The 26,150-nt window shown below is 41.9% G+C and overlaps 1 protein-coding gene and 1 non-coding gene across 2 annotated transcripts in view; both read left to right on the forward strand.

Annotated features, from left to right (window-relative positions):
* The window catches only part of LOC121923678 (zinc finger protein 721-like), a 31,228-nt gene extending 12,557 nt beyond the window's left edge, over positions 1-18,671 (forward strand). Inside the window, exons 7-10 of the mRNA XM_042454352.1 lie at positions 298-442; positions 1,294-1,413; positions 2,670-3,730; positions 14,985-18,671. Coding sequence (XP_042310286.1) covers positions 298-442; positions 1,294-1,413; positions 2,670-3,730; positions 14,985-16,997 — 3,339 coding nt within the window. The 3' untranslated portion in view covers positions 16,998-18,671. The remainder of the gene's footprint in view (positions 1-297; positions 443-1,293; positions 1,414-2,669; positions 3,731-14,984) is intronic.
* TRNAV-CAC lies at positions 8,804-8,875 on the forward strand. The gene has a single exon. It is a non-coding gene; the product is annotated as a tRNA-Val (tRNA).
* Positions 18,672-26,150: the final 7,479 nt, after the last annotated feature.

Raw genomic sequence — 26,150 nt, forward strand, 5'->3', positions numbered from 1 at the left:
ACATTATATTTTGCAACGTATTGCATACCTTTATCCATGAAACATTTTCCCATCCTTTATTGTTGTCCCATCAACCCTCTAAATCCCCTCCCAATATCATCTAATTGTATGTCTGCCCTTAATATGAAATTCTACTTTCTATTATTTGATGGGATTACTAATTTCTTCTAATTTCTCCTCTAAATTATTTTCACTTAATCCTCTTCCTTTTTAATTTCTCTCTTCCTTTGTATCATTCATAAGGTTGAAGAACTCTAAAACAAATTAGAAACTGATTTCTCCCTACTGTGTTCAAAGCTATTCTTCCTCTTCCAGGAACCTGTATCTTTTGAGGATGTTGCTGTACGTTTCACTGAAGGGGAATGGGCTCTCCTGGACCCCTGTCAGAAAGCCTTGTACAGGGATGTTATGCAAGAGAACTATGAGACTGTGACCTCTTTGGGTAAGAATATCTGCATTCTTGATATGTGAGTGTCATTATTGGACTCAGTGAAAACTAGAGAGGTAAATTTTTTGGAAATTTTGAAGCCCTGGTTAAAATTTTTGGGGTGGTTATGGGATGTTTCAAGTGGTTTGGGTATAATTTTCACCCTCAAATAGCCCAGAAAATCCCCAGACTGTTTCCAAATGGATCAGTTTTACTTGTGCATCTCCAACAAAACCAAAATTGGTGCTCAGAATTGATGTAATGTCACTTATAGTGTGCCTCAATACATGAGTGCAGCATGAGAGGCGCAAAGATTATATGATAAAATTTATTCCTGTCTCCCTGCAGGTTTGTGCCACCACTCTAGTGTAATATCTCCCATTTGCTAGCTTAAAGCCATAGGAAGGTTGCTTAATCTCACTTTAACTTTTGTATCTTGTGGATTTTAATGTTATATTTTGAAATTTGTTGTAAACCTTAAAGTGGGAAAAAAGCTGGGATAGAAGTAAATATCATCATCCATCCATCCATCCTTTGTGTCATTGACATTCACTGACCAGAGATAGCACTATTTCACTCATCCTCTTTTTTACAAGGTCTTTAGCTGGTGTATCACAAAACTACAAATCCCAGGATTCTGTGGGGTGGAACCATGGCAATTAAAGAAGTGTCAAACTGCATTATTTCTTTACAGGCAGAATATGCAGGACAAAGGGAATTCCCCTCCTGAGCTAAATGGATGAAAGCTTTCATGGCCTCCTTGGTTTCTCGTTTTTGGTTAGGACTTTTAAGAAAGACAGTTTACCAAAAACTCACAAATGAACAACACAACATTTTTACAGTCTGTTTTCATTTTTTTGCACCAGTTTTTCCCCTCACTGATTCAGATTGGAACTTCAGGTTGGAGGAAGGAGAAGAGGAGACCTGCTTGATCCTAAACTCTCAGGGCTCTGTGGAGAAGAATAACCACAAAGTCACTAATCAAGGACAAGGCAAGGCGAACTACCACGATCTACTCTGACTGGAGATAAATTCAGCTCTGGCTATGACTTTGTTCATGGACTAGAATCTTAGGACTCTATCACACGGGGAAAATTGGGGGTTTAAACAGCCAATTATCCCATGCAAGCACATTTAAGATTTTCAGACACATCGGTATAGTTGCTGCTTGATAGTACAAACTTGTTTAAAGAAAGATAGCATTTGTGAATGTGGAAAGTTGTTCTTAAGGCAGGCAAAGTTGTGCCACAATTTGTGTCCCCCAAGCCCTCATTTGCCAAAACCACAAATGAATGGGCCCTACAGCCCTTCAGGTCTTAAACTCTCCCTAGAAGCTAAAATGGATTAACTGAGACTAGTATGCAAAGGGATCTTGTAGTATCTATGAGACTGTGCAGAAGAAGTTGTAGCATAAGCTTTCAAAGACGTGGTCTACTTTCTCAGATCCAAGGAAAGGTGCTAAAAAATCCCTTTGCATACTGATATTCCAGACTAAAATGGCCATAATCTTTAAATTGAGACTATCATACTTTGGACATATCATGAGATGATGTGACTTATCAGAGAAGATGAAAATGCTCAGTAACATGTAAGGCAGTAGGAAAAGTGGGAGACCACATATACATGTAGGTAGATTAAATAAAGGATGCCACAACTGCTCTGTGTTTGCAAGCTCTATATTTTTGGATGATGTCATGTGACATCACAAAAATCCCGCCATTGTCCCGTGAACAAAGAGGAGTTTTCTAGCCACTTTTCATTCATAGGACTTTCTCTGTGAATGAAAAGTGGCTGGAAAATGCCTCTTTGTTCATGGGATAATGGTGAGATTATTGCGATGTCATGTGTTGTCATCCAAAAATCTTCACCAAATTGTGCGACATTGACAGGAGCATCACGCTGTGTTCTCATCTCTTTTGCCTGCATGAAAAAGTCCTTAGGGTTTCCTATAGACAGTGGGGATAAATTCCTATATTTGTTCCATCCCTTCCCCCATATCTAAAATCACAAAAATGCAGTATTTGACTTATGGTGACTCCATTTCTTTCAATAGAAAGAAATGGAGCATTTTTGGGAAGTCCACAGTCTCAAAGAGCAGCTAAGAAGTATATTAAATTGGAAACATACATGTTGCATGATCCAATCTGTGTTTACTTAGAAATGTTTAATAAGTTCTACTGCTTTCAGTAGTGCTTATTCACTAGTAAGAGTTTTTGAATACAGTCGTCTTCTTTTCCCCCAGCCCTTGTTGCAGTGGATAAAGGGAAGGAGAATATAAATGAGAAAGAGAGGAGTCTACAGCCAGGAATTTCTCCAGAAGATGTACCACAAGACATCCCTTTGAGAAAGGAGAGAAAATTCCAAGGTCCTGATGGGGGAGATATATGTCTTCTGCGTAGATCGGAAAGGCAGAGGAAGGCTGAACCAAACAACAGACAACAGGAACCAGTTCCTACTAAGAATGATGGTCAGTCCATAGGGGAAAACCCTGCACAAAATAAGATCTGCAAAGGCAGAAAGCAAAAGCCATGCCCCAAATGTGGGAAAATATTTAGCCAGAGCATCCTTCTTCTTAAGCATAAAAAGACCCACACAAGAATGAAGCCTTATCAATGTTCAGAGTGTGGGAAAATCTTCAGTAACAGCACACATCTTAGTAAACACCAAAGAACCCACAGGAAAGAAAAACGTTTTGGATGCTCAGACTGTGGGAAAGTTTTCCATCGGAGCTCCCACCTCTCCTCGCACCGAGGAATCCACACAGGGATCAAACCGTACAAATGTTCAGCTTGTGGAAAAAGCTTTCGTCGGGGTCCTGACTTTCGAAGACACCAGATAATCCACACAGGAGAGAAATTGCACAAATGCATGGATTGCGGGAAAAGCTTCGGCCTGAGCTCTAGCCTTATCAAACATGAAAGAATTCATACCGGGGAAAAACCATATAAATGCTCAGACTGCAGGAAAAGCTTCAGCCAGCGATCTCATCTTATTGTCCACAAGAGAACCCACTTGCAGGACAGACCATACAAATGTTCTTTCTGTAGTAACAGCTTTACCCAGAAAGTGCATCTTACTTCACATGAAAGAACCCACACAGGAGAGAAACCCTTTCAATGCTCCAACTGTGGGAAAAGATTTAAACTGAACTGGGCACGTATGAAGCATGAAAGGAGCCATGGGTGCCACTTGGATGCTCAGACTGTTGGGAAGCTTTCTCCCAGCACTCCCACTTTGTGTCGTTCTGAGAGAGTGACGCGAAGGTGGAACTGTCAAAATGTTCAAAGAGTGAGAAAAGCTGCAGCTTAACAATTCATAAGGAAAACAAACTTTCAAAACAGACACAGAGAAACCAGATGTGTCATGCTCCACTACATTGTTTTTTCTTAACATTCTGAGTCTCACTGACCAGGAAGTCTGGAGTAGAGTTTATCTGCACTGAAAATTTATTACTGTCGTCATCATCCTGTGAAATCCTGGGATGTATAGTTTGGTGAGGGGCTTAAAGTTCTGTGCCAGAGAGCTCTGGTGTGGTTTGTTGTTGTTGTTGTTGTGTATCTTCAAGTTGTTTCCAACTTACAGCTACCCAAGGCATACCTATCATGAGGTTTTCTTGACAAGATTTGTTCAGAGGAAGTTTGACATTGCCTCCCCTGAGGCTGAGAGCATGTGACATGCCCAAGGCCACCCCGTGGGTTTCATGGCTGTACCAGGAATCGAACCCTAGTTTCCAGAGTTGTAATCTAGTGTTCAAACCACTACGTTATTCTGGCTTCTGGTCTGGTAGTTCAGGTGAATTGCACCAGAACTCTCCAGCAGATGATTCTAAGTAATTGTCTACATTTGCTGGAATACTCTGGACTGTCCCCGGAGTATTCTGGTCCCCAGTTCCATACGAATCCACCCTCTTATCTGCTGCAACAAAACATGGCAACGACGGGTGGCTGCTTACCCACACAGTCCCAGCTGACACCGCTACTGCAGGCACAAATAGCTCTGGCATCAGAACAAGGTGATTGGATAAGGACGCTTGCAGGGACTGCACAGAAAGTCAGCCGCTTGTCATTGCCATGTTTTGTTCTAGATTTTCTGGAAAACCCAGAGCATAACATAAACCTTTTTAATGAGGATATGGGGATGGAAACCCTGAATTGGGTCTGGGCATTGTGTAAACAGCTGCGCCCGATTTGGGGTTTGGAGGCTGCCTGCATGATATAAACAGTATCCAGCCAGCCCAGAGGGAATTTGGGGTATATAAGTAATGTAGACAAGCCCTAGGTTTTTCACCAATTATGCACAAACCAGAATTCCATAGAGTTCAATGCACTGTACCAGTACTAACCTCACCCCACACTGCTGCTGCTGTTGCCCAGCACAAGTGAGGAGGACATTGTAGAGAGCCTCTTTTGTCTGTGGAAGCTCTCCATATGATCTAGAATTTTGAGTGTCTGGAACCCGTAGAGAACCTCTGCAGGCAGTAACAGCTTTCCTTTTGAAACGTCACATTGTACAGGCTGACAAAGTGGGGACCAAGGGGACACGGTTAGGGCATTCCCCCTTCCTTCTGTGTTCTGAATACCCACATCCACAAGGCCTGAATATGTCAATATTTAAGACCCAATAGATGAGATATGAGAGCGATCTGCGTCAGCATCTTCCCCTGCCCCTCCACACACTATTTTTTTTTAAATATAGAAAGCATTGGAAGAGAGATTGCCCAGTTTTTGGTGGAACAAGAAAGGAGAGCCAATGTCGCACATGCATGTCCTGCTTGTAGGGTGGCTGGCATTCTGGTTAAGGACTGTAGACAGGGATCCCTTGCAAAAACAAAGGGCTGACTACTTTTTTCTAAACTGAAGCTATTGCATAGTTTATTACAGATGTCATTCCCCATGATAATAAAACAGACATTTTCTTTCTGCTATATTATTCATCTTTATACCTTTTATATATACCCCTCTTGATTATAAGGAATTCAAATATTTTTACATTTGTAAAGACTTATACTTTTTCCATCTACCATTCTGAATGGTTTAAAATGGCCATTCCTGTTTTTTTTAGTGATCTTTTTTTAAAGACGTAGGGGGAGGAAACTCACTTTAGTAGCCGCTCACCTGTTTTAAAGACCAGGGGTGTGGGATAACAACAACAACAACAACAACTATAATAGTATTTATTAGTATTCCACTTTTTCTCCAAAACTGGGACTCAAAGCAGCTTACAGTCTAAAAACATAATACAATTATCTCTTCTCTTGCTTGCTTTAAATCCAAATTAAAGACTTCCACATTCTCTAAAGCATTTGGAATTGTATCTTAATATTGTTTTATAATTTTATATTTGATTATATGCATTAGTTGTTTTTACAGTTTGTATTTTAACTGCGTAACTTGCTTAATTTTGTACAGTTTATATTTTACGACTTTTAGGTTGCACGCCATTGGCAGGTTATATGCTGTTTTGATGTAAAGTGCCATGCAAATTTATGGCGCTATATAAATAAACATTAATAATAATAATATTTTAATATAATTAAAAACTTACAAAAGTGTCAATTAAAATGGGATTAAACTATCACACTATTAAAAGATAATGCATGCACTGTGGAAATAATGCAGTTTGAAACCCCTTTAATGCCATTAGTCCATCCTACAGAGTCCTTGAATTTATAATTTTGGAAGGCACCAGTCCTCTTTGGCAGAGAAGGCTTGTAAAACCTTGTAAAACTACAGATCCAGGATGCTGTCAGCTGGAGCTACAGTACTTCAAGTGATGTTAAACTGCATTATTTCTGCAGTGTAAATGCATCCTTGGAATCTGCAGTACGTATATAGCAAAATCCTCATGATGCTAAATTCACTTAAATCTGGTTCAGTTTTGCATGCCATAGCAGCCTTCTGCCAGGATCTTTGAGTCCTGATTTTCACTTTATGGCCCTGTGCCCTTTTGGTTAGCCCCAACTATATTATTTCAGTAATATAATTTCAATAGTTTTACATGACAGTTGCTGCAGCCATCAAAAATGGAAAAAAAAAGTACAAATAGGGGAGAAATGCAAAATATTCCCATAAGCTCTACAATAATAACAAGAGACACATTTAATAGACCACAAATAAAACTTTGCTGGGTGTGTTTCAAAAGACACTGAGCGCCAGCGCAGTTGCGGTTTCCAGTGTAGCCTGTGAAGCTGCCAGTTTAAAAACACAACAGTATCTTTCCTCTCACACAAGCTACACACACCCAGGATGAATGATCAAACCACAGAACACACGCTAGAACCCAACACATGTGACAGAATCCTGGGATTTGTAGTTTGGGGAGGCACTAAGTACGTCTCCCTGAACTGCACATCCCAGGATTGCATGGGATGCTGCCATGGTAGTTAAAGTGGGATCACGTAGAATTTGTGTGAATCTCAAAAGTGCTACAAGATCCCTTTGCATACAATCATGAAGAATTGCTTAATATGAAAAGGATTTGGGTGCGTTTACTTGTGTGTGTGCACCTATGCTGTGGAAATAATGCAGTTTGATGGCACTTTAGGCTCATTCCCACTACGATAAGCTCCGAATCGTCATTCGATAATCTATATGCCCCTAGTTCTCACTGGAAATCGATTATGATCCTCATTGGATCGATTCCAGCGGGAATAAAGCGGAGCAAACACAAAAAGCCCGGGTTATTTTGACAACACTTTTTTAGAGGTTCTTTTGGGGGAAATCGATTCTGAAGCGATCCCTAACCGTGAGAACGCCAGATTATAATCTATTCTTTCTGAGGGGAGGGACAAATGGCAGAGGGGTGTGTGCATGTGCCTATCCCTCCCCAGAGATGTCACACACACCCCAGTGCTGCCTTTTTGGGTTGATTTTTTTAAAAAAAAAATATAGAACTAATTGCAAAATCAATAGATTGGTAAAGCAACTACTTGCAAGGAGAGACCCCGGCCCTGATTCCTCCAAAGCAGGCCGCCGCTTGCCCCACTGCCGCGGGGACGTAGCCAAGGGGGTGAGTTCTTGGGGTCCGGACCCCCCTTCTGTTAGATAAAATGACTGGTGCGTGCTGCTGCGCCGCCGCACCCAAGCCCCATTATAAGGGTGGCACTTAGTCTGGACCCTCCCCCTTCCCAAAATCCTGGCTATGTCTCTGACTGCCGCCTGGCTCCCTGCACTGCTGTCTGCCGCGATGATTCACAGATGAGCGGCGCAAATGGGGATGACTTTAGGGGCAAAATAAAGCGATTTTGCTCCCAGTAAGAAAAAGACCTGCTTTATAGTGTGAACAGGGGACTTTTGAATTCGATTATCAACACGGAGCAGAGCCGTACTGGGATTTGGACTATACTGTAAGTGGAAATGACCCCTTTAACTGCCATGGCGCCATCCTCCAGAATCCTGGGATGTGTAGTTTGGGCAGGCACCAGCACTCTTCGGCAGAGAAGGCGAAAAGCCTTGTAAAACAACAAATCTCAGATTTCATAGGGTGGAGGTAGAGCACTTAAATGTGGGGTCAAACTGCATTATTTCTACAGTGCAGATGATGATGATGTTTATTATTATTATTCAAGTTGATCAGTTAGGGTTCATATTCTACACTGTCAAAACTATGCAGTTTGACACCACTTTAAGCGTGATAGCCCCACCTTATTGGATCCTGGAATTTATAGTTCTACAAGGTCTTGAGTCTTCTCTGCCAAGAGTGTTGGTGCCTTACCAAACTACAAATCCCAGGATTCTGTAGGATTGGAGCCAAGGTTACAAGTTAAAGCGGTATCAAACTGCATGAGTTCTGCAGTGTCGATGCACCCTTCATCAGGAAGGCGCAGCCAGATTCCTCTCCCCTACCTTGCTTTCCTTTTTATGCTGGTAATGTGATTCTAAAATCACACATTCCACACAATTTCTCCTGTATGTTTTTGCTGCCCTCTTCACTTGATTGAAGAAACTGGTGTCTTTCAAAAGCTTGCAGCCTTGCAATACCTAATAGTGCACCTTTGGGGTTGGCCTATATAGTATATAGGCCAACCCCAAAGGTGCACTATATATATATATATAGAGAGAGAGAGAGAGAGAGAGAGAGAGAGCCAACCCCAAAGGTGCACACAGTATATATGTATGTTGTACTTTTTGTGGTGGTGTGTGTGTGTGTGTTGTGTGTATAGTTGCTACCACAATTGTTATGTGTTTCAGTCGTTTTTTCTGACTTGGATCCTAAGACGACCTTTTGCTGGGGTTTCTTGGCCAGATTTGTCCAGAGCTTTCCCCTGAGGCTGAGAGGAGTGTGATTTGCCCAAGGGCTGCAATCCCAAGAGGGACTTGGGGTTTTGCTGTGAGCATAGAAATGGGCAGGCTTGTAGGCAGGCAGCAGCCAGGCTGTGTTTCTGTAGTGTAGTGTTATCACGTTCGCCTCACACGCGAAAGGTCCCCGGTTCGAAACCGGGCAGAAACAACCAAGTCTTTCTTTTTTTTTCCTTTCTTCTTCCTGATACAGAAAACTGCTCCCTGCTGATGGATGCTGGGTGGCGGAGTGACATTTATACACAAATATAGCTATTTGTTTATTTCAAATGAGACAGTTCCACCCAACTCATGGCTGTGACTCTGCTCTGCACTGCAAGCAAATCATGGGAAATCTACCCCAGAAAAAGCAACTAGAAATGTGTTTTCTGCCTCCCCTGAATGAAAAAGGGGAAAGGCGGGAGGCCTTGGAACTAGGAAAAACTGCAGGATAAGGCCATCGTGTTTCGACTGCAACATCTCCTGCCCTCATATTTTACTCCATTCATTTGAGGACTCCTCTCAAACCACAAGGGTTAAGCTGGGGGAGGTAGATGCTAATGAGAAGTTACATCATAGCTGCCCCTAGGCCCAACTGGCCAATCAGTAGAGCAGACCGGGAGTTTCAAGAACCTTCCATCAGAGGTCTTTAAAAGGCCCTGGGGACCTGTGGTCCTTTGTCTCCATCTTTCTTGTTTGGGAGCCCAGCTGATGGTCCTGTGCCAAAAGGCAGGCATAAGGGATGAGTTGGAGCAGGCAACGAGGGCCAGCTCCTTGCATCCAAACCCATCAAGGACTGCAGATCCCATCTCTGTGTGAGTAGCTTGGAAATGGTTAGCTAGTGTGTCTAGGTTTTTGTTATCTTTATCTTTTGGCTTGCCTGAAATGAACATCTTGTAACTATGCATTCTGTAGCTGCAAGGCAAGGAGGCTGGGCATGAATGATACCTTATTACTCTATTTGGTCTATAGAATAAATACCTTCTTAAAAGTATCTGCTGTCTCTGCTCTAACATGTGCCTTGGCTCAGTTGTAGTCCTTAAACAAGCCCCATTGTGTGCTAAGGGGGGGGTCATTGGAGATTCACTGGGTGGTGGCAGCTATATTATCATTGCTGCCAGCAATCATGTTTTGGCTGCAACAACTCCTGCCCTGCATACTTCTTTATGGCAGCTAATAATAATAATAATATAATAAAAACTATTGGCAACTAATAATAATGATGATGATGATGATGATTTTTTTTATCTGCCATAAAGTATCCATCATGTTGTCAGGCTACAACTGCTCACAAACGACAGTTCCAAAATTGCACAGCATGGAGCCATGGCAGTTAAATGGTGTCAAACTGGTTATTTCTGCAGTGTGGAGGCAGCATAATGGGATGTGTAGTCTCACAAGGTCTTCAGCCTCCTTTGCCCAAAAGAGAGCTGGTGCTTTATAAAAACTACAAATCCCAGGGTTCCTTAGGGTGGGGCCATAGCAGTTAAAAGTGGTCTCAAACTGCATTATTCCTTCAGTGCAGATGGGGGGGGGGAAGGCAGGGCTTCAAGGGAACCTTAGAATCCTAGAGAGGCATGGAAGTCTAGGGAAAAGAACATGGCGGGGACGATGAGAGATGGCGCCTCTCTAGGCTTCCCTGAGGAGCATGGAGAGAGAGGTTGAGAGAGGGAACCAACAAGGTAAGGGAGCCATTTTGGGCTTTGCGGGGAAGGAGAAGAGTCCATTTTGTGGGGCTGACCCCGGGATCTGCATGGTTCTCCCAACACAGGCTTTGAGCCTCCCCTTTTGGGCAAGGACCCCAAGGGTGGCTTTGTTTTGAGGAAGCAGCTTTGCTGGGGGCTTATAAAGAGCATTGGGAATGAAAAAGAGGGAAGGTTAAATGCCCCCTCCTGTTCTTGGATCTGCTCCCCATAAGGAGCCTTTTTGTTCCCCAAACTCCAGGGGAGTGGGAGTGATCTGGGAAGGAGGGAAGGAACTGCACACCAATACACACACACACACAAATATATTATATACCAACACACACACCACACATATATACGATACATGCATACACAAATAAATACACACACATATGCATACACACACACTATACGTGCACACTATATATATACACACACACGCATAACACACACACAGATACATACATAGATATGCACACACACACACAATATACAATACATATATGTGCGCACACACAAATATATACATAGACGCATGTACACACAAATATGCACGCATCCCCTACACACACACACACACATATATACATACATGCATACACAAATACACACAAATGCATACACACACAAATATACACATACCACCTATACATGCACACTATTATATATACACACACACATATATCCCATAGATATTGTGCACAACACACTTACACATATATCATATTTACAACACAACACAGATAACAATACACATGTGCACACACACAATGCACACATCCCCTATATGTATATATACACACACACCCATAACTGCACACACACACACACACAAACTATATATGTATACATACAGTTGTCCCTCCTGATTCATGGGGGTCCCTGTGAATCAGAAAAACCGCAGATATCCAGGCCTCATTGGATATTGACTTCCCTCCGCAGAAATTCAAGACTGAATGGGAAGTCCATGAACTAGAGGGATGACTGCGTACACACACACACATATAAACACATACATATGCAAGTGTGTGTGTGTTGTTGCCTTCAAGTTGTGTGCAACTTACAGTGACCTATGACAGGATTTTCTTGGCAAGTTTCTTCAGAGCGGTTTGCCATTGCCATCCTCTGAGGCGAGAGAGTGTGACTTACCTAAGGATACCCAGTAGGTTTTCATGGCCCTGGGTGGATTCAAACCTGCACTCCAGAACACTCAATCCACTATACCATGCTGGCTCCCATACATACACACACACAGACACACAGCAATGGCAACTCCTTCTAAACCAACTTGCCAGAAAACCTACAGTTGCCATAAGTCGGACACAACTTGAAACAACATACACACATGCACATGTTAACATACATGTATATACACACAGACACAAATGCATACATACATACACACATAGTGCCAACTTATTTCTTTCAGTTAGTCTCAAAGATGCTGCAAGATTTCTTTATGTACACACACACTGCTGAGAGAGTGAAGCTAGAGGGATACCATCCTGTTGGTTTATGAAGAGGAAGAAACCCAGTGTTGTTGTTTATTGATATAGTGCCATCATTTACTGGTTTTGCAGTTTTATTGCTGTGTGGCTGTGTGCTTTCAAGTCATTTCCAGTTTTGGTGATCCTAAGGCAACCCTATTACAGGGTTTCTTGGCAAGGTTTGCTCAGAGGTTTTTTCTTTCTTTGCTAGTGGCTCCCTCGATCATCTTACTGTCAAGAGGTTTCTTCCTGATATGAGCTGGAATCTCTTTTCCTGTAGTTTGCATCCATTGCTTCGGTCCTAGTCTCTGGAGCAGCAGAAAACAAGCTTGCTCAATCCTCAATATGACACCCCTTCAAATGTTTAAACAGGGCTATCATGTCACATAATCTTTTCTTCTCCAGACTAGGGCATGGTTTTCAGACCCTCACCATTTTAGTTTGCTCTCCTTTGGATATGCTCCAGCTTGTCAACATCTTTTTGAATTGAGGCCCCAAAACTGGACACAGGATTCCAGGGTAAGGCTTGACCAAACAGAATAGAGACGCATTATACTTCTCTTGATAGACACTATACCTCTGTTGATGCAGCTTAGAATCACATTGGTAAACTTGTATAAAGGTCTCAACCAGTGGGTAGAAATATGGTGCTGGTCACTGATGACAGCTTTAACTTTGGCATAACAAAACATGATTGGATGGTTGCATCAGCCATTTGCCACATTCCATTCCTTGCTCTCTGTCAGGTTGACACTATCCAGGATCCAGTAACATCAAAAATCCACCAAACAGTGATACTTTTATTGGGCCAACCAAAATGCACAATACTATGTTGCAAGCTTTCAAAGCTCAAGTATCCAGGAACAATAGAAATTCTTTCTAGGACTAGAGGATGAGGGTGGCATACTGACACTTTTCTGTTAATACCAGACGTTCTTTTCAGTTTTCCATACTGGTGTCCCATGGTTGTTGTTCTGTGCCTTCAAGTCATTTTCTGACTTTCTGGGACACTAAGGCAAGCCTAATGTGGGGTTTTCTTGGCAAGTTTTTCTGAGGGGGTTTGCCATGGCCATCCTCAGAGGTTGAGAGTGTGTGGCTTTTGCCTTATCAGTTTTGGTACCTCTATGACATCTCAGCACACACACACCCAGACATGCCCCGGCCCATCTCCTCCCTCTTTTCTGCCTTACTCAAGGAAATCCCAGCGGAGGGGAAGGAGACCAGCTTGACTTGGTGTGGATTGGGAATGTTCCTGCACAGCTCGCATTCCTGACAACCAGTATCTGTTCCATTTTCTGGTGCCTTAGTGAGGGAGTGGGGACTGCCAACATTGCACCCCTATTTTTTGCACCCAGGATGGAATACCTCCCCTTCTCCATTGGTCAACACTGACCAGGACAGCACCATTCCTATGGAAACAGTGTAGCTCAAACTTTTCGTTGCCTTTGCCATCTTTGCTAAGTAATTGGGATTTTTAAAAATCATATGTTGCACTGCATTCAGAATATTTTGATAAGTAACTCCTGGATTTAATATTGTGTTGCTTATTCCATATTGAAAACATACACAAAGTTAATGTATTTTAATGGTCCACAGAAGCAAAGATCAAACCTTAGTTCTTTTCCTTTTCTTGTTCATTATACAGGCGGCCCTCTGTGTCCCAGATTTAATCATCTATAGTTTGAAAATATTCAAAACAATATAAATTCCAAAAGCAAACCTTGAATTTGCCATTTTATATAAAGGACATCATTTTTACTATGGGCCCGAACAGACAGGCCAAAAAAAAAAAAAAAGCTGATTTGGGTAACTTTGGGGTATGCTTGTTAAAGGATGCATGCTTCCTAAGAGGCTGGAACAGGTCGAAGCCACGCTCCACTCTCTAAGGACTAGAGCATAGCTTTGTCACAGCTGCTGACATCTTAAGATGCATGTGTCATTTAAACAGCATACCTCCAAAGTGACCCGTAGCAGCTTTATTTTGCCTCTCTGTTTGTGCCCTATGCCATTGTACGTAATGGGACTTGCTCATTTGTATAGTAATGCATTTTAACTGTTGGTTTTATGTGTTTTGTATTTAACATGTGGTGCCCCACCTCAAACCTTGGGAGGTGGGAATTGTTGTTGTTGTTGTTGTTACCATCATCATCCACTAATTTTGGATTCATGGGGGGGGGCCGAAACCAAATCCCAGCGAATACCAAAGACCCATTGTATCAACAGCTGTCAGAGTCCAGAGATGGCCAGTGTTATATGTCCTTTCTCTTCTCAGAACAGAGGTATATGTGAACAATGGTTCAAGTAAACAACATTTGGACATTGGCACTTGCCTACTACTTGATACATGGAAATATACATAGATTATTTGTGACTAGAGAACTTTACACGGAGAACACATTTAATGCAAGGGATATATTCTGGGACCATAATGAAAATTGTGGATGATGGCAAATGCTATTTTTTTTTTTACCTGAAAGAAATTCCGTCTTGGGTTTCCAGCGGAAGCATACTATAGAATCATCTGGAGGACCCAGAAATGGGCTAGAAAACTGTTCTTTCTAGGCATTTCCAGCTTCTCCAATGTGATTCTGTGGTACACTGAGCCACAGGTTAAACAGGGCAGCATGCAAATGCAACTGACAGGTAGAATACTACTCAGTGAGATATCAGGCAAACATGAGAGAGTGCAAGCAGTGTTGCGCACCAAGAGGAATCTACAGTTTGTTGTGGATAAGTGAAACTGTGTTAAACTAATCCAAATTAAACTTACTGTATTTTTTAAGTGCTCATGGCTATATATTTCACTTTCTGTTTCTTTCCCCAAACAGGAGATGGAAAGGACAATAAGAAATAAGCAGAGCCATCTGTGGAGTCATGGGAAATAAGCAAGGAGTCAAGATCCTTGGGAAACAAAGAGGACCAAAATGAAACGTGGTAAACCATTCATCTACATGAACCCCTGATACCACAGGATAACAAAAGAAAGAAAAGGGGGGAAAGCCCATTGTGTGGGAAAATATTAAACCATTAATAAACACTAAAGAGACATTATAGAACCTGAACAGGGAAGAAATCATGTAAATGCATGAAGTTTGGAAGTTTCAGCTGATGTCAAAATTTCCCCTCAAATCAGAGAGCACAAAGAGAAAATACACCCTGTCAATGCATGCAGTGTACAAAGAGCTTGAGTAACAAAAATTCTTACTCATCTTACTGCTCTCAGAGGCAGAAACCATATAAACATATGGAGTGTGGAAAGAGTTTCAGTCAAAGTCAAAAGCCTTCCTCACCTCAAACAAACAACACAGGAGATAAACCATATAAATGCATGGAGTGTGGGAAGAGCTTCTGTCAACGGCCGCACCTTACCACACATCTAAGAACCCATACAGGAGAGAAGCCATATAAATGCATGGAGTGTGGAAAGAGCTTCACTACAAATGAAAAATGTAATGTACATCAAAGAATCCACACAGGGGAAAAACCATATAAATGCATGGAGTGTGGAAAGAGCTTTAGTCAAAGTTCCCATCTTATTTCACATCAAAGAATCCATACAGGGGAGAAACCATATAAATGCATGGAGTGTGGAAAGAGCTTCAGTCAAAATGAAAATCTTACTATCCATAAAAGAATCCACACAGGAGAGAAACCATATAAATGCATGACTTGTGGAAAGAGCTTCAGTGACCAGGGATCTCTGACTAAGCATCAGAGAACCCATACAGGAGAGAAACCATATAAATGTATGGAATGCGGAAAGTGCTTCAGTGGTAGTCAACAACGCGTTTTACATCAAAGAACACACACAGGAGAGAAACCATATATATGTAAGGTATGTGGAAAGAGATTCACTGGGAGTCAGCATCTTCACAAACACCTAAGAACACATACTGGAGAAAAACCATATAACTGCAAAGAGTGTGGAAAGAACTTTAGTGAAAATTCAAAACTTGTTCTACATCAAAGAATCCATACAGGAGAGAAACCATATAAATGCATGGAGTGTGGAAAAAGTTTCAGTGAAAGTTCATCTCTTACAGTACATCAAAGAATCCACACAGGACAAAAACCATATAAATGCATGGAGTGTGGAAAAAGCTTCGGTGATAGTGGAAATCTTAGTAGGCATCAAAGAACCCACACAGAAGAGAAACCATATAAATGCATGAACTGTGGAAAGAGCTTTAGATATCGTACAAATCTTACTGTCCATCAAAGAGTCCACACAGGGGAAAAACCGTATCAGTGCATGGAGTGTGGAAAGAGCTTCAGTTACAGGGAAAGTCTTACTATCCATGAAAGAACCCACACAGGAGAGAAACCATATAAATGCATGGAGTGTGGAAGGAGCTTCAGTGAAAGAGGAAAGCATACTATACATCAAAAAACCCACACAGGAGAGAAGCCATATATATGTAAAGAATGTGGAAAGAGATTCCCGCTGAGGCAACAACTATCCTCACACCTACGAAGCCATACAGGAGAGAGACCGTATAAGTGCACTGAGTGTGGAAAGAGCTTCAGATACACGACTAACCTTTCCATACATAAAAGAATCCATACAGGAGAGAAATCCTTTAAATGCACAGAATGTGGTAAGAGTTTTAGGGATAGTGGAAGTCTTACTAAACATCGGAGAACACATACAGGAGAGAAAACATATAAATGCATAGACTGTGGGAAGAGTTTCAGTATAAGTCAACATCTTTCTTTGCATCAAAGAATCCACACAGGAGATAAACCATATAAATGTGTAGAATGTGGAAAGAGTTTCAGACAAAACCAACACCTTTCATCTCATCTAAGAACCCACACAGGCGAGAAACCATTTAAATGCACATACTGTGGAAAGAGCTTCAGGAATAAGGGAGCTCTTACTGCCCATGAAAGAATCCATACAGGAGAGAAACCATATAAATGCACAGAGTGTGGAAAGAGCTTTCGTTATAGTGGAAGTCTTACTATCCATCAAAGAACCCACACTGGAGAGAAACCATATCACTGTATGAAGTGTGGTAAGAGCTTTATTGATAGTGGAAGTCTTTCTAAACATCAAAGAATACACACACCTCAAAGAACCCGCACAAGAAAGAAACCCTCTAAGTGCATGAAATACTGAAAGAGCAGTGAAAGTAAACACCTTTCTATAGATCAAAAAAACTAAACATAGATGAGGAACCATATCGGTATATGAAATGTGGAAGGATATTCAGGATGAATAAGAACCTCCATAGACATCAGATAACTCATGCATTGATTGAATGAACTTCAGTGTGATTTGAAGAACTATATTCCTCATCAAAAAGCCCATATTTAGGAGAAGCTAAATAATGGTGTAGAGAGTTGCTTGACAGTAAGAGCTGTTTGACACTGGAAGACACTTCCTTGGAGAGTGATGGGGCCTCTTTCTTTGGAGGTCTTTAAACAGAGGCTGGATGGCCATCTGTTGAGGATGCTTTGATTGTGAGTTCCTGCATGGCAGGGGGTTGGACTGGATGAACTTTGTGGTCTGTTCCAACTCTATAATTATCTGATTTTCCCCCCTCCAAGGATCTTTACTCAACATCTGAGTTCTAAGGGTGAATCTGTATATAGTGGACCATTCCCATCTGCAGCAGTTTGATCCTACATCCACAGATGGGGGGAAAAAGTGGATGTTTATGCCCCATATTATTCAGTGGTGGTGACTGCAGACAAACGTATCAGCATGTCCATGCATACACTGCCATTGAATAATACATGGTGTGGCAATCCACAGCAGATCCACTGTTGATAACTGAAGCTGTCTAAAAGCCCTACAAACCATCAAGGCCACTTGAAGCTCCTGAGACAAAAACAAATTCACGAATCCTCTGAAGCTCTGTACCTGTCCTTTTGGTCTGATGCCCTCACTGGAAGAGGTTACATCAGACACGGACCCAGTTGCTAAAGTAAGTACTGACCCTCAGTAACTGTCAGTGCCCAGTGTTAATATGGTGTGGTTTCTAAACCAGAACAGCATGCGAAGCTATGAAGAGCAGTGTTGGGTCAAATTAATGGCTCTCTTATCGCAGTATTCTGTCTGCACACCCATTTTCACCTCAAGAATATCAGTATAACTGCATTCATCTTATACACTGGAGCAGTGGTTCTTAACCTTTTCTTTACCAACAACCTCCTTTAAATATCTTTTGTTGCTGCAGATCACCCAAGACGTAATTCAAGATTTAAAACCTTAAAGTGCATCAAATATTTATATAACACTGGTCTTCAGGGATGTTCTCATTTGGAGATACTGCAGCTGGCCTTTGGATGAAGCTTTATAAGACACTAGAAAAGCAGTGGAAGCAACATCTTTAGGTGGACTTTATCTACCAATCCTTTGCTGATCAGACTTCTCACTTGTTTTGATTTGCCTGGGCCAGGACCTGGACTTTTGTTTTACTTTGTCTTTGGCTCCCACTTGCTTGGCATGCCAGATAATTCCATTTTTCTGACCCTGGGCCTATATTTTTACTCTGTTCCTTGATACTCCTGTCCATATCTGTCTGCTAACTGGGTATGGCTTTGCTGCTTTGGAGTCTAGACTGTGAAACTTGGGTGCTGAAACTTTCCTGTCAGGAATGAGGCCACACAGGGGAAGTGCCACATAGTCAGCAGTAATTTATCCATTTCTTGGGTGTGGGAACAACATCTCAATCTTGTGGGGATCTGATCTTGTAGCACCTTTGAGACTAACTAAAGAAGTTGGCAGCATGAGTTTTCGTAGACACCAATGCATCTGAGGAAGTAGACTTCTGTCTACAAAAGCTCATGCTGCCAATTTTTTTCTTTAGTTAGTCTCAAAGGTGCTACAAGATCTCTACATACTGATTCTACAGACTAACACAGCTATATCTTTGAATTCTATCATTGTGGGGATGTGGGTTCAGTTTTCTGACCTTTATCTCACTTTCAGATAAGAATAATTTGCAAATTTGGACATAGTATGTTTAGCAAATGAAAAATTAGAATTGAGGTTGATCCAAGGGTTGAAGAAAGGAGTACTGTAGTGGGATTGAGTAGTGGTGTGTTACAATAACCCTGAGATGGGGGTCTCTCATCTGTTCTGGAACTACAGTTCCCATGATCCTTCACCATCAGCTGTGCTACCTGCGGCTGATGGAAGAGCAACAAAATCTGAAAGTTTGTATGTTCTCCACTCCAACCTTGCCAATGAAGAACAGAATATTGTCAGTTCACTAACAGGAAGGGAAACCACAAAGTTGTACTAGAGCCAAGCAACCAGTAAGTGTTTTCGGTGTTGTGGCAGCATTCACTAGACAAAATAATATGTAACCATGCTGGGAGTAGGCTCTGTCGTTGTGTGCCTTGAAGTTGTTTCTGACTTAATAGCAACCATAAGGTGTCCCTATCATGGGGTTTCCTTGGTAAAATTTGTTCAGAGGAGGTTTGCTGTTGCCTTCCCCTGAAGCTGAGAGTTTGTGACTTGCCCAAAGTCACCCAGTGGGTTTAATTGCTGAGCTGGGAATTGAGCCCTGGTCTCCAAAGCTCCAATGCTCCAACCATTTATCTTCAATTCTTAATGATTACATTTTAAAGTGTGTATTCTTAAAATTAGTGTGCCAATGTAGTAGAAAGCTCTTGTGCATCCTGTAGTTAATGTATGAAACTAGAAGGTTTTAGGCCTAAGTTTCCATAAAAAATGTGTATCTATGGAAAATAAACATCAACAGAGTGGACTGATAAAAATGAAATAGTATTATGTGTCTTTGTTGTTGTGTAATTTTAGGTTGTCTCTGAATTATGGCAACCATAAGGCAAACCCATTAGGGCTTTCTTTTTTGTTGCAAAATTTGTTCAGATGGGGTTTGCTACTGCCTTCCTTTGAGGCTGAGAGAGCGGGACTTGCCCAAGTTCACTTAGTGGGTTTCCATGTCTGAGTGGGGATTTGAACCCTGGTCTCTCAGCATTCAAACCACTACACCCTTAATTTACATTAACGCTTCAGTGCCAAGAAAACAGTGTTCTTCACAGCACCAGCAATGGCTGAGAACCCAAACATCCTAGCTTTGCTGAATTATTTTAACATCTGTGGTGGAAGAAAAATCCTGTAGTATAAATCCAACTAAACATGAGAGAGCTGAAGCATCTGCTGAGACGTAATGCATCTTGAGACTCCCATTTACATTTTCTTTATTGAAGATTGGCCATTCCTGAGTCAGTAATAAAGCATCCTGAGAGGCCTCTGAATATGTTAAGAATATGAATATGTTAACCTCCATTTGTTCCTTTGCGGAGAAGCCAACTCTTCATAGCAATATAGCAATAGCAAGTACATTTCTATACCGCTTATCAGTGAACTATCACTCCCTAAGCGGTTTACAATGTGCAAGCCAATTGCCCCCAACAGGCTGGGTACTCATTTTAGCGACCTTCAGGCTGAGTGGACCTTGGAGCTGTCCTCTAGGATCGAACTTACAATATTATGTCTGCAGTACTGTACCAGCATTTAACCACTGCACCACCAGGGTTCTTTGGGTGAATGTTGACAAAAAAGTGTGCTGTGTAGTGTATTGGTTAGAACTGGCACACTGGGATTTAGGGGCTTTTTCATACTACTGTATACATTTATAGTTGTAGTTGTACAATTCCACTGTAACTCCTATGGTTCTACCTATGGAATTCTGGGATTTGCAGTTTCCAGAGGGGTACTTCTAATTCTCATCCCAAGAGCCCTATTGTCTCACCAAACTACAACTCTCAGGACACCATAGAATGTGGAATCATAGTGCTATAATTACAGGGTGACCAGACATCTTACATTTCCTGGACATGTTCTATACTTCAGCCTGTCCAGGAGGAATTCCAGAATGTCTGCCATTTTGAGTATGACCAAGAAATATGAATTTATATTTATTTATCTTAGTGTTTTTAGCTTTTAGTTTGAAATGCTCTACATTTTTCTTGAATGTCCCACATGTTGCATGTGCCTTGTCTTCCTTTGCAGTCATGACATTTGGTCACCCTGTATCATTATGTACAGTGGTCCCTCCACATTCACTGGGGTTAGGGGCACAGGACCCCTGTGAATGTGGAAAAACCACAAATAACAAAAACACTGGTGCTTTACAGACTGCCCAAAGAGGGCAGTCTGCTGGCGCCTCCCGTTCCAACCGCGGGGAACCTCAGCCTCCACACAGCGAGGTTCCCAACCGGCCGAAAAGAAGCCCCAAAAGTGGGCTTCTTTTTACGCTGCAGAAATGACGCCACAAGGTGCCAATGGCGCACTCGTGTCATTTCCGTGGTGCGATGTGCGGACACTAAGCGTTCGCTACGTCAAAATGGCAGCGCCCGTGTAGAATGGGCGCCATCATTTTGTACGCACTCGTTGTGTACTAGGGTTAGGGGCGTCTAGAAAGGACGCCCCTTTCTAACCCTAGTACGTACCGCGCATGTACTTCCCGCCTGTGCGGAACGGGCCACTGTTTTTATCTGAGAGAATACCTTAGGTCTTCCAGTGCAACTCTGTGGTCAACTTCTGCCAGATTTGTCCATAAAATTGTGCTGGAGGAGCTACAAATACCTAGTGGATTGTTCTCTCTAGGAATCTCCAGGTCCTTCAGTGTAACCTTTGGTTAAAGTTGACCATAGAGTTGCACTGGAGGACTTAGATATTCCTAGAGAGAACATACTAATACAATCCATGAATAATAAAATCTGCAAGAGTCAAATCTGCATATGTGGAGGGATGACAAGTGTGAATGAACCTTGGAACTCCAGATCTGCATACTGCCCACAGGTGGGCCTATAGCCTACAGTGAGTAGAACCAGTGGCATCTCTAGAGTTGGCGTCACGGGTGTGGTAATTCATGGTGTCACCCCCCCCCCCATTGACCTCCTATACCACACCACACAAAAGCTTTAGTAATGTTTTTTGTACTAATGTTACTCATCAACTGTAATTCCCATATGTCAGTGAATATAATGGCAATAACCGTGACATAAACAACTAGCACAATTAAAAGGAAAGAAAATTGAAAAATTAAAAACAGGGTCTTACCTGGTGTAGTCTGCACTCCTCGCACCCCCTAGTGAAAAGTCAGTCTTTTCCTTTCCCCTTCTTTTCCTTAATTGATCCATTCTCTCCCCCCAAGAATCACACACAGATTTATAAGAAAACACACACTGTTCATTTTACAGAGGCACACTAAGAGCGCATGTGTCCCAATTCATCTAACTCGTCCAACCAGAAATACACAAAATGAGAAACCCAGAGACGGAGGAGTATTCTGGAGCCATCTAGGCACTTTTGGATCCCTCCCATGGCTCTGATGGAGGGTAGGCAGCTTGTAGGAGGCTCTTTTCGCAGATATTTGCCAAGATCTCATAATTCGATCCGCAGGGAGAGGTGGGAATTATTATTATTATTATTATTGCCTAGGTTACTCAGGTCCCATTTTTAGGAGTTCCTCAAGGGATGGGAAGGGAGAAAGAAACTGGTTTAGAAGCACCTCTCAGTTTTCTGGAAAGTTCTAGTTACCTTCAGATGTGGCAGCAGCTGACTTAGGCTGCTGCCACACTGCAGGATTAATGCAGTTTGCTACTGCTTTAACTATGGCACCGTCCTGTGGAATTCTGGGATTTGTAGTTTTTCTCATGGCACCAGAGCTCTGACAGAGAAGGGTAAACATCTCACAAACTACAAATCTCAGATTTCCATAAAATTGTGCCATGAGGAGGGAGCTAGCTTGTTTTCTGCTGTTTCAGACAGAGACTGGCACCCAGAGCAATGGATGCAAGCTCCAGGAAAAGAGATTCCACCTCAACATTAGGAGCAACTTCCTGACAGTAAGGGCTGTTTGACAGTGGAACACACTCCTTCCTCGGAGTGTAGTGGAGTCTCCTTCCTTGGAGGTCTTTAAGCAGAGGCTGGATGGCCATTTGTTGGGGATACTTTGACAGAGTTCCTGCAGGACAGAATGGGGTTGGACTGGATGGCCCTTGCGGTCTTTTGCAACTCTATGATTCTATGTAGTACCAAATTGCATTAATTGTGCTGTGTAGATGCAGCCTCAGTCTCGGGGGCCAATGAGATATTCAGTGTGATAATGTTTTTTTCATATGAAGAAAAATTAGATTTAAATCAAAGAAATCAGTATTTTTTTTCTTTTGGAATCTAACTTTTATCCCCCCCCCCGCCCTTTAAGAACTGTGTTGACAGTGCAATGGGGTGGAGCGGTGGGGAGAACTATAATACCTCTGTTCTCTTCAGCATGATACACAGCAGAACTATTCCAAATAGTGAGAAGCCTGTTAGGATCAGAATCAGGATCAGTCAGAGTACTTTGAAATAAATTGTTACTGGGGACACAAGATAATTATAGCACTATGATTCCAGTTTAACTGCCATAATTCCATTCTGTGAATCTTGTGATCTGCAGTCTTTCTTGGCATGTGCCCTCAAGTCATTTCTGACTTATGGCAACCCGAAGGCAAACCTTTAATGGGGTTTTCAGTCCAACATTGACACCACAACCAACATACTGGCTCTAGTGCCTCCCCAGGCTACAAACCTTGGGACTCCATAAGATGTTGCCATGGCAGCTATAGTGCTATAAGTGTGTAGTGTGGAAGGGTGCTATAAGGTTTCCTTGCTGCCATTCAAAAGGTTCACGTGTATAGGTATACAGTCAACAAAGCAGATGTGTTTTTAAAGATTTCTTCTTTCACACAAAAAATGGTACCAGAGGTGGAAAGAACAAGGATAGATTTCTACACTACACACAAAGCATTTCAACATTTTCCAGCAAAAGCTTTTATTCAAAACGTAACAATATGCCTAGGCAAAATGAAACAACCAGGTCAAGGTAGCCTTGCAGAAGTAAAGAAAAATATGTTGAACTTCCTAGAGACTAGATGCATCTGAGGAAACAAGCTCAATGTCAAGTCTACCAGCTTCTTTCTTTCATTTAGTCTCAAAGATGCTTCAAAAACCCTTTGTGTGTGAACAAGTTGTAACATAAGGTTGCGTCGATTTGAGTACTTTCTGTTGATTGCCTTCAAGTCGTACCTGTCTTATGGCAACCCTATCTTGGGGTTTTCTTGGCAAGATTTGTTCAGAGGAGCTTTGCTATTGCCGTCCTCTAAGCTGAGGGAGTGTGACTTGCCCAAGGCCTCTCTGTGGGTTTCATGGCCAAGCTGGGAATCAAACTCTGGTCCCCAGAGTCTCTCAAATCATTATGCCACACTGGCAATCATAAAACAAGTACAGCATAGCACACACACACACTGAAGTCAAGGTTAAAACAGAATTAAACTGTTAATGGTATTAAAACAATTTAAATCATTCACCAAAAAGGTCCAACAGAAGCAGTTCAGCATCTTCAAAAGCCCCTTTCTAAAAGTTTGTTACAATAAGAAAAATCCTTGCTTGCTGATGGAAGGACAGCAAGGAAGAGGCCATTCCCTCTGCCATGGCAAAGGGATTTTCAGAGCTATGGGGCAGCTGCTGAGAAGGTATTCCCCTCTTGCGTTCCCACTAGTTGTGCCTATGAAGGTGGTAGGACTGAGAAGTGCTCCTCCTGAGGATCTCAGGGCCTGGGAAGGGAGACACTGTTAGGATATGGCCATATTGTCATGAGAGACTTCTTCTTTATACCTGAGGTTACCTTTTACCTCTTACTTATTAGAAGGGCTCTTGTCAATGTGACCCCCTACACAGTATCCATCCTTTATACTACACTCTCTCTAAATGTATAAGGGCTAGGGTCCTAAGTGTCTTCCTCTTATTAATTCAGTATACATTGTCTTTTTATGTGCCTATATGGTTTAGAATTCACACAGGCAGAGACTTCTGTTGTAACAAATAAACACTGACTTTATTGAATAACAACTTGCCAATATTCTTCTTGAATTGTGGCTTCCAGAGCTGGACACAGGATTCTAGAAAAGGTCTGACCAAAGCAGAATAGAGCGGCACTATTAGGATCTGTTATCTTTGCAGGCTCCTCAACTGTAAGTCAACACCGGATTGACTCAAGATACCATAATTAATGACAAATGAGAAGCATGGAGGTTAGATTGGAATTCTTATATAAATGGAGCCTCAGTGTGTTGGCATTAAGCTGTGGCAAATGAAGGAGAAGTAGTATTGGGATTTTGTATAAATCAATCCTCCGGTGTAGGTAAGTATTAGATTGAAGCTGATAAATACCTATACAGTCGGCCCTCCTTATCCAAGCATTCAAGCATCCATGGCTTGAAAATATTTTTTAAAAAGTAGACATTCCAAATAGCTAACCTTGATTTTGCTGTTATATATATATATATGGGACACCATTTTACTATCCATTGTATTTAATAGAACTTGAGCATCCATGGATTTTGGTATCCATGAGAGGTCCTGGAACCAAATCCCAGCAGATAACAAGGGCCCAATTTATTTTGAATATTATGATTGTGTAAGGTTTTTTAAAATCAAAACCCCAGCCTTTCATTTGGAGGAAATATTGAACAATACAAGTTTCACATTAGCCGATAATGAAGCCTGCTAGGCGAAATGTGTCTGTCTTCTGTTTAAATAAAGAATTGAATGAGACCTTGGGCCATCCCCCCCTTTCAACAAATGATTTATATCTTATGGGCCATCTCCCATAGCAGTATGCATAGTGTGGACTATGAAGTGATCATCTGAATAATTATTTTAGTGTTTTCATGCATTTGTTATGTAACTTTACACAGACACACACACTTTATATTCATACTCTTTTTCTTTACCTTTTCATGCAATTGGGTAACAAGCAACACCTGCTAAATTTCTCTATTATTAAAGGTATAAGCGTCCTTTCCAGTTTTCACTCTGATAACCAGCATGGTGTAGTGGTTCGAGTGTTGGACTATGATTCTGGAGACCAGGATTTGAATCCCAGCTCGGCCATTGCAACCCACTGGGTGACCTTCAGCAAGTCACACTCTCTCAGCTGCAGAGGAAGGTAACGTTAAAGCCTCTTTGTAGAAACTTGCCAAGGAACCCCATTATAAGTTCACCTTAAGGTCGGCATAAGTTGGAAAAGACTTGAAGGCATGGTACACACAACACCAACAAAAGGAAGTCACACTCTCTCAGCCTCAGAGGAAGGCAATGACAAAGCCCCTCTGTAGAAACTTGCCAAGGGATCATAGAATCAAACCCATGATAAGTTTGCCTTAGGGTTGCCATAAATTGGAAACGACTTGAAGGCAGGCACCACCAACAACAAATGCAACTCACACTCTCTCAGCCTCAGGGGAG

Source organism: Sceloporus undulatus, chromosome 2 (genome assembly GCF_019175285.1).
Source record: "Sceloporus undulatus isolate JIND9_A2432 ecotype Alabama chromosome 2, SceUnd_v1.1, whole genome shotgun sequence".
NCBI lineage: Eukaryota > Metazoa > Chordata > Lepidosauria > Squamata > Phrynosomatidae > Sceloporus > Sceloporus undulatus.